Source organism: Alligator mississippiensis, chromosome 5, assembly GCF_030867095.1.
Source record: "Alligator mississippiensis isolate rAllMis1 chromosome 5, rAllMis1, whole genome shotgun sequence".
In the NCBI taxonomy this organism is placed as follows: domain Eukaryota; kingdom Metazoa; phylum Chordata; order Crocodylia; family Alligatoridae; genus Alligator; species Alligator mississippiensis.
This window is the reverse complement of record NC_081828.1, coordinates 207,285,684-207,299,666: the sequence shown is the minus strand read 5'-3', so window position 1 is coordinate 207,299,666 and position 13,983 is coordinate 207,285,684. Positions and strand designations below refer to the sequence as shown.

Here is a 13,983-nt window from a genome sequence, read left to right as displayed (position 1 = left end):
CACGTGAGGAGTGGGATGAGGGTGTGTGCAGCTCATCCAGGGGATGGAGCGGGGCAGCTCCCTACCACTGTGCGTGCCTCGGGGGGGGGGGGGGGGGTGCAGCAGGGGCACATGCCTCCCAGATGCATGCACAGGGTGGGGACAGGCTGCCCACTGCAGGCTGAGGCTCCCCACCTTGCTGCCCTCCCCACTGGAGCCTCTGTGGCCCAGCAGACGAGACCTGGCACGGCAGGGCAGATTGGGGCAGGGAAGTTCAGTGCAGTCACGGCAAGGCTCCCTCTGCAAACCCAGCGCAGTGGTGGCAACATGGAGTTGTGCCCCTCACTGCTGCCAGGAAGGAACCTCCCCGCCCAGCCCTGCTCTGCTCTGCCAGCTCCTGGCCACTGGGCCCCAGAGGCCCCAGGGGGAAGGCAGCAGGGGGGGCAGCCTGAGCCCGTAGCATTCTACTCCCCCATGGGCTCTGTTCCAACTGTGCTGCCCATGGAAGAGGGGGAGCTGGGCTCTGTGATCCATTCTGCTACAGCAGCCACTGCCTCCTGCAAGTGGCAGCTGGGGCTCAATTGCTGCTGGTGGGGGGGATGACAATGGACAGGACAGACACCCAGGGGGCTGCGGACCCAGGTCCCTGCCCCTGTAAGACCCAGTTGCTGCGGAATGAGGGGCCTGGACCCATGCCGTGGCGAATGAAGGGTGCAAGGAGAGCTCTGATTTTCCATGACAACATAAAATGTGATTGAGGCACTGGGAGGCTTCCAAATTGCTTTAAAATTGTAAATATATCAATAAAACATTGTGTTCAACTGATACTTGTAAGAGAGAGTGTGAGTGTGCGAGTGTGTGTGCACGTGTTACAGCCATGTTTCATTTTAATTGCGGATTTGGGGTTTTTAAAATCAGAGAATCTGTCATTTTTTTTTTTTTTTTAAATCAAAGAATTTGTGATTTTTAAGTGGAGAAAACCAGAATCTCTGCTGATCATTCCCCATCACCCCCAGGAGCCTATTCTCTCCCTCCCTGTGCACAGAAATTCAGCTAGATTTACAGCCTTTGCTACTGAAAGGCTAATTCTGCCAATGGCAACAACATACTCTATACATTGTTACTTTGTCTCTCAAGTGCAAAGAAATATAGTGCCTCTGCTTTATGAATACCTCCTGGCAAACAGTGACTTCTCTGGTGATTATAGGTTTATATGGTACTTCTCACTGGGGAATGACAAAGTTTTTACACATTATGAAAAAAACACGGATGAATACAGAGGTATAGCCAACCCCTATGCATCCTTTTATAATACAGGCAATCCCTGCTTAATGCTGTTTCCCTTAGCGCTATTTTCCTATAACGCTTATTTTAAATTGATACCTGGTTTCACTTAGCACTCAGTGAGTTTCATTATAAGGCTCGCGGTCACCATCTTGGGTCATTAAAAACATTTGCAGTTGCCATCTTGGGTCATCAAATACTTTCGGTTTCTCTTAACACTTGGTTTTTCAGGAACCAATTAAGAATGCTAAGCGGGGGTTGCCTGTACCATGTTTTCAGTTACCTGTAAAAGACACAGAACAAGGTTGCTAACCAGCCAATTGAGCTGAAGTTTTCCAGGATGGGCACTTGTTTCAGAATGAATCTTTAGGAAAGTTTGTTCAAAGGTGGCACTAGTGAAAAAAATGTTTTGTCCAGGTTAAACAGTTCTGACAGTTTTCTCTGATGACAAGTGCTACATAATTTGGATCTCTGATTTTAACTTTGGCAAGGTTGCCATTTCCCCCCCTTTGAATTTATTTTTTAAATAAGATGCATAGAAAGTTTTTTTCCATAAGAACAGAAGACAGTTTTATTTCAAAAGGTTATTGCTTGCTCAGACTGCAGCGTACCCATGCCCAGTAGAGACTTGCTACCTTTTTGGCCACTAGATTCCTCAAAGGTTCTTCAGCCCATAACTAAGCAAGATTACCCTCATGACTGAAGGGGGAAGAGAAAAAAAAAAACCTGAATAATCAACCAGAACAAGAGATGGAAACTAGGTAAAACTGACGTGAGGAGGAGCTGTGTGGAAACTGGAACTGGTGGGTAGAGAGAACAATATGACAAAACAGGAATCTTTCACTGCAAGGCTAGACGGTGTTCATATAATGAGCACTGCAAGTCAGCATTGCTTGATCAGTGTCCAATGCCTTATTTACTGCATATTATTCCAATGCTGCTCTAAAAAGAATTATTTTTCTCATAAGATTTTCTGTACCGCTAAACACTTTATTACGCTAGAACCAAAGGGACTTACTGGGTCTTGAGTCCAGTCCCCTATTAAAAGCAATCACATTCATTTAATAAATGAATCAAGATCTAAATGCCTCTTACAACATTATTTCCAAGAAGTACTGTGAAGACTAAAAAGGGTAATGCTCTCCTCTCCCACCCCATCTATACAGTAGGGATAACAAGGCAGAAAATAAGGTGAAATATATCAACTAAGTGTAATTACTTCAAGATTTTAGGTACCCAAGACTTCATGTTCTGAAAAGGTAGCTTGCAGTATATAAACTATTACTGCAGTGGAGGCCAACTTTTTTGGCAGGCATGGTACAAAATTAGTCCCACAACTACCCTTACAGCCACTCCAATCCCTTTTCCTACCCAGTCTGTTGTTCTACATCCTGCTGCCTAATCTGTTGCACTACTTTCCACTCCCTGCCCTATTTACAGCTGTGCTATCTGTCCCCTCCCAAACCCACCACCACATGCCACAGAGGCTGCCTGTGCAACCAGCTGGCCAACCCTCAACACAATCAGGCTCCATTCCTCTTGGATTCAGCTGCAGTTGCAAGTGATTGGCATTTATGCAAATTAGACACCAAGGTATCACATTGCACATCCAGGAAAAGATGACAAGATGAGGGACCATTTGCAAAAAGGCTGGTTGTTTGTGACTTACTCTGCATCACCTATGAACTTTAAAGGAGATGCAGGACAGAATATCAATCCACATGACAACATTCACCTGTAGTAATATTAAGACCATCCTCTGCTTGCAGCCACCTGCTTCATTCATTCAACCCCTATCTTCTGGAACGAAAGTAACATACAAACACAGTTTCATTGCTATATAAACCCCAGTTCAGATCCATCTTGGGCACTGAATGAGGACAGGGTCTGGAATGGGGGGGGGAGGGGGGGGAAATGCCATTATGCAATTAAAAATTACATAAGAGTGCCAGGGGCCTAGGTGACAAAATTACAGAGACAACGTTAATTCTTCCATTTCCTAGGTTGAATTTTGAATCTGCATTCTTAGTAGTTATATTAAATAAATGCTATATTTTAATCAGTAATTCTTAATATGCATTTCAACATCACCACCACCACCTTTTGCATAATGGTTTTTAGGACCCTCTCTGCCAACTGAAGTGTGCTTTCATTGTGACATGAGCTACGTTAAGCATGGTCAGTTGAGACATGATGGCAGAGATGACAGTTTTTGGTGGAAGGTTAAAAGACAGGAAAGATTTAAAGAAGAACCTGTAAGACAGACGTTGTTTGGAGTGCTGGAGACAAGAGAGAGAGGCTATTCACTACCTGGATTCTGTTCCTTATGTACACACACAGGTGGAAGACTGGCAAGAACGTTTCAAAAGGCAGGCTATACTGCAAGAAATGCATCCTGCAGCAGATAGAGGTGCACCGATATATCAGTCCATATCATATCAGCACTGATAAAAGGAAAATTGACATTATCAGCAATCAGCTTTTTTTGGCCGATAATGTCACTGGTAAATGCCATGTGCATGCGCACAGCCGCAGCATGTGCTGAGTCAGGAATGTAGCCCAGCAGCTTGAAAGGCAGTGTCCAGTCAGTAATCTGTGGGCGGGAAAGGGTGTGGGGGAGGGAAATTGAGGCCTCCAAGCTGAGGGAGGGAGTGGGGCAGGGGCTCCCCAGCCAGGGAAAGGCACAGGATGGAGACATAGGCAGCTGATCTGGAGATGGGCAGGGAGGCAGTGGTGGTGCTGGGAGAGGGGCTACAGAGTGGCTATGGCCAATTTTGGGGTGGCTGTAACCCACCCTGTAGCCCCACCCACCTCGCCCCTGCACACACTGTGTCACTGTGGCCGGTTTCCATGGAGACCAGCCCCAGTAGTGTCAGCAGGGGGTGCAGCTGGCCAGGGCCTGCTCCAGGGCCAGGATGCTGCAGTGGTCACATTATGGTCCATAGCTTAGGCAGAGCTCCGATTTGCTGCCTGCATGCCTGGATCACAGCTCTGCCCCGGCTCCAGACCATGCTGTCACTGTCCCAAGATCCCAGCCCCAGAGCAGCTCCCTGCCCAGCCACGCACCCTGCCAGTGCTGCTGGAGTCATTCTTCATGGAAACCCTGGCCCCATGCTGTCATGGTGCTTGCCACTCCTGGGGTGTCCACAGAAACCAGCCACAGCTACATGGGCAGGAGCTGCTGGGATATAGAATCCACCACCCAATCTGGCCTTTGCTTGCCCTTTCTAGATGCTTCTTTCTCTAGCAAGCTAGGAAAGCATTAGAGTTCACAAAAGTTTACTAGTGGTTCCACTCGCAGTGCTGAAACCAGTATGGATTCTCTTTCTAGGCTACAAAGAAAGTACCTAGGTAAGTGGTGTGACAGCAGCACATTTAGCTCTGAAGCATTACACAATTCTGTACTGATGCCTTTGGCCAGTCTTGAAAAGGAACACTATTCCTTTCCAAGACAGTTGAGTGAAGGTCACTAACATTGTTGTTTAGCCAGCACAGCACTCGTTCTATATTAGCAATTCCCAGAGCCTGTGGTTATAGTGTAGACTGAAGAGAATCAAAGGTCTATGCCAACAGGATGACCCTTTAAAAAAAAAAAAAAAAAGCATATCTGAAACAGCAAACAAATGAGACTTGAGCATACTCAGAATGTAGGTCACAGGTGAATTCAGAGGTACCTGAAACAAGAATTAATCCAAGATTTTTTTTAAATGGCTCTTTCCTCCCCCACTTTCACAGAATCCAAATCACAGAAACTAAATAACTCACTGTATTTAGTTTTTAGACCAGCAGTTCTCAAACCTTTTTTTAGGTTCAGGTCACTCCTCCATATTTTCTTTTAGCTTGGCAACACCCTAGTTAAAAATCACTGTTATGCTGCCTCAGTTTGCCTTAGTGGTTTCACTTGAGATGCTGCCAGAAAGGTTCCCTCTAAGCTGCGCGCGTGCACATCCATGCACGATGAAAAATCTTGCTGCGCAGTAACTTTTTAATGTCACATACCCATCCAGAGAAGAGCTGGGCTGCGGCTTCCTGCAAACTTTGGGTGTGGAGTGTGGCAGAGGCACCAGGGCCAGCGTGGGACACTTACCGGTTGCAAGTTACCACTCGGCTGCACAGGAGCCACTCCGCTCCGCTCCTTACTATGCCAGCATCAACGCCAGCATCACTGCAGGGAGGGAGAGCGGTGTGGGGCAGGCAGAGGCTCCTCCCCGAGGGGAGGCAGGGGCAGGAATAGGGCTGGGGCAGAGTTGGGCACAACATGGGCTCCGCTGGCTCTGGGGAACTGCTCCGTTCTCCAGCCCCTTCAGGCGAGCTTCGCTCTTAGCCCCAACACCATGTGCCTCCCTGGCCCAGGGCGGGTAGAGAAATGGAGAACCTGCCTTGTGAGAGGAGACTGGTGGGTTGTAGACCCAGGCTTCAGGGATCACCTGAAGGAGCTGATCACCTGAAGGAGCAAGGAAGAGCTTGCCCCTCTCAGCTTTAAGCCCTGGACATTGGCCACAGCCAGAGGTGGTTGATGGGCTGGGAGAGGGGGTGCTGGTGCCCCCAGAGGTATTGAGAGACCTCCCCAGTGCAAAGACTTGTGGGGGTTTTGCCTGCCTCTAGCATGGGGCATAGTCAGCTGTCTAGGTCACATCTTGCCCAAGAAATGCCTTGCCACTGTCATGGCAAGGGTCTCAGTGCTCCTGCTGTGTCCCATTCCCATACTGTGGCCCACAGTGGGGTTTTGGGGCAGGGGCTACCCTGGATCTACAGTGTGTGAAAGGGGCTGGAGTGGATGTTGTGGACCCCTTTTCACAGTTGTCTGCCAGCATGTGCAGGGATCCTGCCTGGGATTTTTCAGCAGGTCCCTTTTAAGTCTTATGCTCCTGAATGCAGGCATTCCCCTGGTGTGTGCCAAAAGAGGGAGGCGGGACCAATTCGGGAATGGACCAAAGCGGCGCGCTCGCATATTGCTACACCTTAGAGGGAACACTGGCTGCCAGTGCCACAGCCAGGGGCACAGCCAGTCCATCCCATGTGCCTAAACTCCTTTAGAATTCAGAAGATATGCATCTGCATCCCATGTTATGATATTCTGCCCTTCTCTGGCTATTGTTGTCTCCCTTGCACAACTCTCCACTACAAGACAAACATTTTTTTGTGATGTTGGATTATTTGTAATGAGAAAACACCAGGAAGATGGCTATATCTTTGTGTGTCATAAAGAGCTGGGAAAGGTGGTGATGAAATGATGGATATGAGCCAACATTGCAGCAAAACCAGTTACTCAAGGGAGAATTATAATACTAGGAAAAAAAGAAATCAATACACCCATCAGTTAAGTCTGCTGCCTTAACAGATCTCACTCAGTCTTTTGATCCTGCAGTCCATTTATTTAAAGGGCAAAGAAGTCAAATTAGATTGGATTAATTGTGCTCTCATTTCTCCAAGGATGCCAACAGTTACATTTTTTAAAAAAATATTCAGGTCTGAGAGACATTTCAGTCTGTTTAACAAAAAGTGGCTGCTAACTAATGATAAAAAGGTAACAAAATGGGGGAAAATCTCACCCACACCCTCTGCATTTTTCTATGAAAGGCACAAGAAACGTGTACTTCCACGCAGCCTCTTCTCACTCCCCTTGAAGCAAAACCTGTATCTACTTCAACACTGTTCACATGCAGAAAGCAACTGGAATTCAGGATATGCGAGACCCACACACCATTTTCCGTTGAACAAGCTAAGCCACAAATTCTAACACAGAATTTACTTGGATGCCACAACACACGTGCTTTTGTTTATTATTAGACCCAGCAGCACAGCAACTTGTCACATTTTAGAAGATAGCAAGGAACTAGCTTCTTTCTATTTTAAAAAAAGAGATAAAGATAAAAATTATCTTGAAAAAGATTAAATTACAGGATTAGAGATAAAGGGTCAATTAGAGGAACACTATTAGAAGGATGCTGACTGCAAGTTGCTTGAAAGGGGTTAGTTAAAAAATATTCTGTTTTCTATCAGATCTCTCTCTCTCTATATATAGCAAGCCAGGCCTGAACTTTTTAAGCCCACCCCCACCTTTTTTTTGGCTTTCCTGCTGCTGTTCAGAAAGGTCTTATGAGCAGACCTGAACAGACTAAGCAGAATTAGGCCGACCATGTCCTCTTTGGTGTGCACATACTCAAGTACAGGCAACAGTGGTAAACAGCTTCACTGCAGCCAATCTGGTAAACACCAGCTTGACACAAGCACGCAGGTAATACAGGACAGTGATGTTGTTAGCAAGCTATTGCAAGAGACAGGTGCTGTAACAGACCGGTAAGTGAACCTGATAACAGACAGCGTCTAGTCAAACTCCCCACTGGGAACAGGCTGAACGAGATAGAAAACCATAATTTCTTTTTCAGAGAAGAGCCACACAAGATTACTATCCAATACTAATATAGACAAAATGTTCAAGGGAACCAAGAATTGTGCATGTTGACAGTTTTAATTTACTTGGAAAACATCCCTTCCGAGAAGCCAGACTGCTTAGATCAACACACTTTACTGTATAACATTTGTATTCCAGAAAGATTCCTTCTGTTTAAATAGTACCAAATTTCACATAGGCCTCATTAGAATTTCCTCTGAATTAAATATCAACAAATTAAAGCCATTTTCTGTCCTTTCAAGTTCTGGTTGAGAAGAATTACAAGCAAAAGCCATTCCGGAACATCAGACTCTTACGCATACACTGAGGCCTCATTTTCAAGGCTCTCAATCTATTACGTATACAGTTCCAAAGGAACTGCTGTCTAATTTCAAACGCAAGACGCTTGGCAATTGTTGATATACACACCATGGAGAAAGTCAGCAACATGAAATACTTAGATTAACTAAAATTCAGCTAGAATAACTACGAACAAAACAAGTTTCGAATTTCTAATTACCTTTAGAATTTTAGTTATCACTGCAGGCTTTGAAGTGTTGCAGAACAAAATCACACATGACACAGCTGCATTCACTGCATAAAATTTTATCAAAAGGCTCCAGAAAGCAATTCTTAATCCTCTTAACACCTACAAGTGTGCTATCCACACACAAAATACCAAACAAACAAGCAACCACCACAGATCTGTTTCAAACCTCATTCTGTTTCCCATGCCCAATATTAGCACAAGTCCAAATCAAAGCAATAAGAACAAGATTTAGGTCAAAATATATGCCCTGCAAGTAAGCAGTTTCATATCCATCTGCATCACGCTCTTTGTGGGCTTCTCCACCTACTGGACTTTATTTCATTGTCATGGCATTGCTCTGCATGAGAAGTTTTGCTTCAGTGCAGGAGCTCTTAGCTGTTTGCATTTCCCTTTCTGAAATACACAACGTACCCCCTTCCAGCAATTTTATATGAGCAACGTTTTTAAAATATCCATGGTTTCATTTAACCTGGAAAGAGCAATCAGTTGTTTAAAGCCTTCTGAAAGGGTCAAAGAGTTTCTATTAAGCAACTGAATCATTTCCCTCCCCAGAGCGGAAGAACAGAATGGCTCTTGACATGTTCCCAAACCCATGCACCAGCCCCAAACAAGAATCGCTACACAACTTGTTCCGATTAAGAGATTCCCAAGAAATATCACCACGGATCAGAAATTAGCCAGTGTAATAACAATTAATAATAATGACAACTACATTTATTAAATGTAGTACTTCTCAGTCTCCTGTGAGCTAAGATCAAGTGTTTTCTGGAAAAAAAACCAAAACCTAGTCTATTTGCAATGACCCTGCAGTACCTTCCGTAGATGGAAAATTCTGGTTAAACCAAACATCTGAATTAAATACTACATCAGTACTTCTGTTGAACTAGACAAAAAGTAAACAGAGATGATTTAAAAGTGTATGTTTTCATTTAAGACAGTGTCCTTAGAACTAGAAAGTTCGGATTATTTTCTACACATTTAGAAATAAACATGAAAGATGAGAGCGTTTTAGCAATGAGAAGAAAAGCGGGGTTTGGGGATCAGCCTCCTAGAAGGAATGTATTTTGGATTATGGATATAAAGTTGGAGAGCTCGGGTCACCGGTTAACTCTTCCACTTGACAGCAAAAGTATGTTAGGGATGCATGTACGGTGCAGAAATACCTGGAAACAACCAGCCTTAACCTAAGCCAAAAGGGAAAGTGCGAGAGGTAGCAAATTAATTCTTTATCTCAGTGGAAGAGCGACGTTGTAGCCGCAAATTATGTGCGAGGCAAGTGTCTTAGGGCAACCCCTTGTATTGGACCCCGTCGCCAGGATAAAAGTTAGACAAGCTTTCAAATGGCAGGGGCTGGGCACGGGGTCCTTTCCAGCCCCTAACGTCTCTGAACGCAAGACGTCCTTCTGCCCATCGTTTCTGGTCCGTCGTGGCTATGACACCGCTCCGGCGCCGAGGGAAGACGTTCATTTCCTAACTGATGATCTGCAGGGTCCCTTCCGCCGCCCGAAAAACCCACACCCCTCCCTCTTCGCTCAGCCGGTTTTCGGCAGGTGCGATTTCGAGAGGACGGGGCACGCCAATAGAGGTATTTTGGGCAGACACCGACGGCCGGTTTTGAACGAGCAGCGTCCAGCGGGTATGTCTGCCACGGGGCAAGCAGCCGAGGTCGTCTCCAGCAACCCCCGCCCCCGGCCGAGGAGACAGACGTCCTCCGGTCGCCAAGCGCAGGAGTCGCACTCGCCACTGAGCTGGGCCGCGTCTGGCGAGCCGAGCCGAGCCCCCTCTGTGCGTGCGTGCGCCGCTACCCACCTCCAGCAGATGCCAGACAAAGCCCGCCGAGCCGAGCCAAGCCGGGCGCCCTTTTGTTTCCCTGAGCAGCCGAGCAGGGGGCAGTGCGACATCAGACCCTCCTCCCCCCCCCCCCCCCCCGCATCCCACTGAAGCCACGAAGGGGCCGCAGCCCGGGCCGAGCCGGCCCCGCTTACCCTCCTCGTCGAGCTCGAGTTTCTCCAGCATCCCTTCGGGGGCGGCCGCGGGCTGGGGAGGAGCCGCCGCTGCTGCCGCCGCCTGCGGAAGGGGAGAGAGCAGAGCGCGGTGAGCATCCAGGCGCCGGCTCGGCGGCCCCGCGGGCGGGCAGCGGGGCGGGACGGGGCGCGGCCTCCCGCACGCGCCGCGGGGGAAGGGGAGGGGCCCGCGCCCGTTACAGCCCAACGGCCGCCCCGCCGCCGCCGGTGAGATGGTTCCACCCCCTCCCCCCCGCGCGGCACCGAATGGAACGCGCCATCCGCGGAGGTCCGCGCCGTGGGGAGGGGCGCTACCACTTCCAGCAAAAAAAAAAAAAAAGGGGGGGGAGGCGGGAGATTGATGGATGCGCTCATCACTCGCACCTCGGGGCGAACCACCCACCTTTCGCAACCCGGCGAGCTGGGAATGCCGCTGTTCTGCCCGGGGGCGGGGTTAAGAAGGAGTCAGCCCCAACCCCCACCCCTATGAGCCAGCATTGGTATGGTCCGCTGGGTTCACCTGCATAAGCAGCAGCAGGGGCGGCCCGTTCCATTAACCTCCCGGGGGGGGGGAGTGGACTCTAGCCCCGCCCCTTGGGGAGGCTTAAGTGCGACTTCAGGCGCCTGGCACCTTGCAGTGCCCCTGGCTTACAGCGCGTCCCCACGGCTCTCGTGCTGCCTCGTTACCTGGGCCCCGTCCTTCCCCATGAACAGCCAGCTGCAAAAGTGTGAAGGAAGGATGACTCCTTTATCAGACCAACAAGATGTTTGCAAAAAAAAAAAAAAAAGTCTTCAATTGCAAGCTTTCAGCAACAAACACCCTGCATCAGGCATTGGAGAAAAGACTATAAAAGATTTGTGCATCCACAATTGCGCATCTAATGCAGAACTGACTTGGATGCCGCAGCCCCCTGCTTTTGTTTATTATTCAGCCCAGCAGCGCAGCAATTCAGCACATTTTAGAAGCTAGCAAGGAACTAGCTTCTTCCTAATTTTAAAGATAGAAATTGTCATTAAAAGATTTTGCGATCGGTTCTCCGATGCCTGATGAAGGGTGTTTGTGCCCGAAAACTTGCAATGAAAGAACATTCTTTGCAAAATTCTTGTTGGGCTAATAAAAGATATCATCTCTACCATGAGTCCCGATTGCTTTTTCCTTTAGACCAACACAGCTACAACCTGGATACCTGAAGGATGACTCCATGTTTCAGGAGCCATTCCTATTTGCGTCACGTTTTCAAAGCCGAGCTAATTTGCCATGGGCATGACTTGCCGAGGGATGCCCTTGATGGGTTCTCCGTCACCTGCAATCCTTAAATCGGGGGCTGGATGCGAGAGATGGTCCAGCTCACTCAGAAGTGACAGGCTCCAAGCAGGAATGAATGGATGAAGCTATATGACTAAAGGCCCCTGTCATACGTTACGGTATATTACACAATTCACCAGGCAATCGTGCCATAAATTTAGAGCAGCCACACATGCAAAGTAAGATCAGCCACCCCTGCAAAGTAATTGTGATACTGTGTGCTAATAATTTAGCAGGGGTAGCTGGTCTACATTTATTGTGCGATTGACAACTTATTTAACCAACAAGAGGTAGATGAGGGAAAGCGTGGGTCCCTTACTGAATGGCAACCTAGTGACAGATGTTGCCGAAAAGGCTCAAGTGCTCAATGCCTTTTTCACCTCACTCTTCACAGGCAACGTCAGCTCCCAAACTACTGCACCTGGCAGCACAGTTTGGGGAGGGGGTGAGCAGCCCTCAATGGTGAAAGAACAGGTTAGGGACTGTTTAGAAAAGCTGGATGCGCACAAGTCCATGGGGCTGGGTGGGATGCACCCGAGGGTGCTGAGGGAGTTGGCAGATGCGGCTGCAGAAACGTCTGACCGTTATCTCTGAAAATTCATGGAGACTGGGAGATGTCCCGGATAACTGGAAAAAAGGGCAAATATAGGGCCCATCTTTAAGAAAGGGAAGGAGGAAGATCTGGGAACTACAGACTGGTCAGCCTCATCTCAGTCCCTGGGAAAATAATGGAGCAGATCCTCAAGGAATCTTTTTCTAAGCATTTTGAGAAGAAGAAGGTGATTAGAAACAGTCAGCATAGATTCACGAAGGACAAGTCATACCTGACCAGCCTGATTGCCTTCTAGGATGAGATGACTGGCTCTGAGGATGTGCTATACTTTGACTTGAACAAGGCTTTTGATACAGTCTCCCACAACATTCTTGCAAGCAAACCAAGGAAGTACAGGCTGGATGAATGGACTGTAAAGTGGACAGAAAACTGGCTGGACTGGCAAGCTCAAGAGAGTACTTAATCAATGGCTCACTGTCTAGTTGGGAGCCAGCACCATATGGAGTGTCCCAGAGATCAGTCCTGGGACTGGTTTTATTCAATATCTTCATCATTGACTTGGAAAATGGCACAGAGTGCACCCTCAGCAAGTTTGCAGATTACAGCAAGCTGGGGGGAGTAGTAGATATGCTGGAGGGTAGGGCTAGGATTCAGTGAGACCTCAACAAATTTGAGGATCGATCCAAAAGAAATCTCATGAGGCATGAGTGACTGGTGCCTCCTGAATCGGGGGGGGGGGGGGGGGCACCTGCAAAAGCCGACCCTGTCAGGGGGGGCACCAGCCCTACCGACAGCATCAGTGTCAGCCGTCGGGGGGGCACATGCACCCCCTACCAGTCGCCTATGTCATGAGGTTCAATAAGGACAAGTGCAAAGTCTTGCATTTAGGACACAAAAATCCCATGGACTGGTACCCAAGGCTGGGGCCTGACTGGCTAAGCAGCAGCTCTACAGAAAAGGACCTGGGGGCCATAGTGAACAATAAGCTGAATAAGAGCCAGCAGTGTGCCCTTGTTGCCAAGAAGGCTAACAGCAACTGGGCTGCATTAGTAGGAGTGTTGTCAGCAGATAGAGGGAAGTTATTATTTCCTTCTATTCAGCACTGGTGAGGCCACATCTGAAGTACTGTGTCCAGTTCTGGGCCCCCAACACATAAACTCATTATAGTGGAGCGCTTTAGGACTGTACACCACTGAATCACCACAGGATAGGGAATGATCCTGCCTCAGGCAACAGGGTTGGACTAGATGACCCCTGGAAGTCCTTTCCGGCCCTGCTTCTCTCTGATTGTATGATTGGCTGAGAAGGGGCAAGGTAACTACAGTTTATATCCAGCACTGACCTATGATGTACTTTTTGTAGTCCAAATCACTAACTGGTACCAGCTGCCAGCGTCTAGTGGGAAGTTAATCTCTTGTGAAAGCTCCTCTACTCAACTTGCCTTTTCCTAGGACCTTTTTTGCTTTTTTGAGTTTTGAATGATCTTTATTATTTCATCTCTGCTACTGCCTTTTCCTTAGAGAGTTATGGGGCCAGCATGTGTCAGCCAGGCTCTGAAGCACCCATACTCTGTCAGCTGAGAGCGCTTCAAAGAAGTATTCCATCTGCTCAGGAGTAGGTTCTCTCCCCCCTGCTGAGCCGTAGCAGCTGATCTCACTAGGGGGTAGAAATGCTCCAGGATGCCAAGCGTGGTGCTTCAAAGTAGTCACAGCAGCCATACAGAGGATATTAAGGTTTGGTTAGGTCCCACAGGACAGCACTGGCTGTGGAAGCTCAAGGAGGGAGGTGGACAGAGAACCAAGGTGTTATTTCTGGCAGAACAACTTGCATAAAAAAATAGATCTCCACACAATGTGAATATTAATGAGAATTAAGAGCCATGAAAGGAAAATAATACCTAGTAAAATGCAAAAG

At 47.9% G+C, this 13,983-nt stretch overlaps 1 protein-coding gene across 5 annotated transcripts in view; it reads right to left on the bottom strand.

The window, feature by feature from the left end:
* PRKAG2 (protein kinase AMP-activated non-catalytic subunit gamma 2) overlaps window positions 1–13,983 on the bottom strand; it is a 339,594-nt gene that overhangs the window by 82,706 nt on the left and 242,905 nt on the right. For 3 of the 5 annotated variants that reach the window (XM_019499071.2, XM_014608994.3, XM_014608997.3), the window contains one exon: window positions 10,193–10,274. The exons of 1 other annotated variant lie outside the window; for it this stretch is intronic. In XM_019499071.2, coding sequence (XP_019354616.1) covers window positions 10,193–10,274 — 82 coding nt within the window. Of the gene's footprint in view, window positions 1–10,192; window positions 10,275–10,897; window positions 10,934–13,983 lie in introns of those variants that run through there. One more of the 5 variants, XM_059729215.1, reaches the window with a different exon arrangement.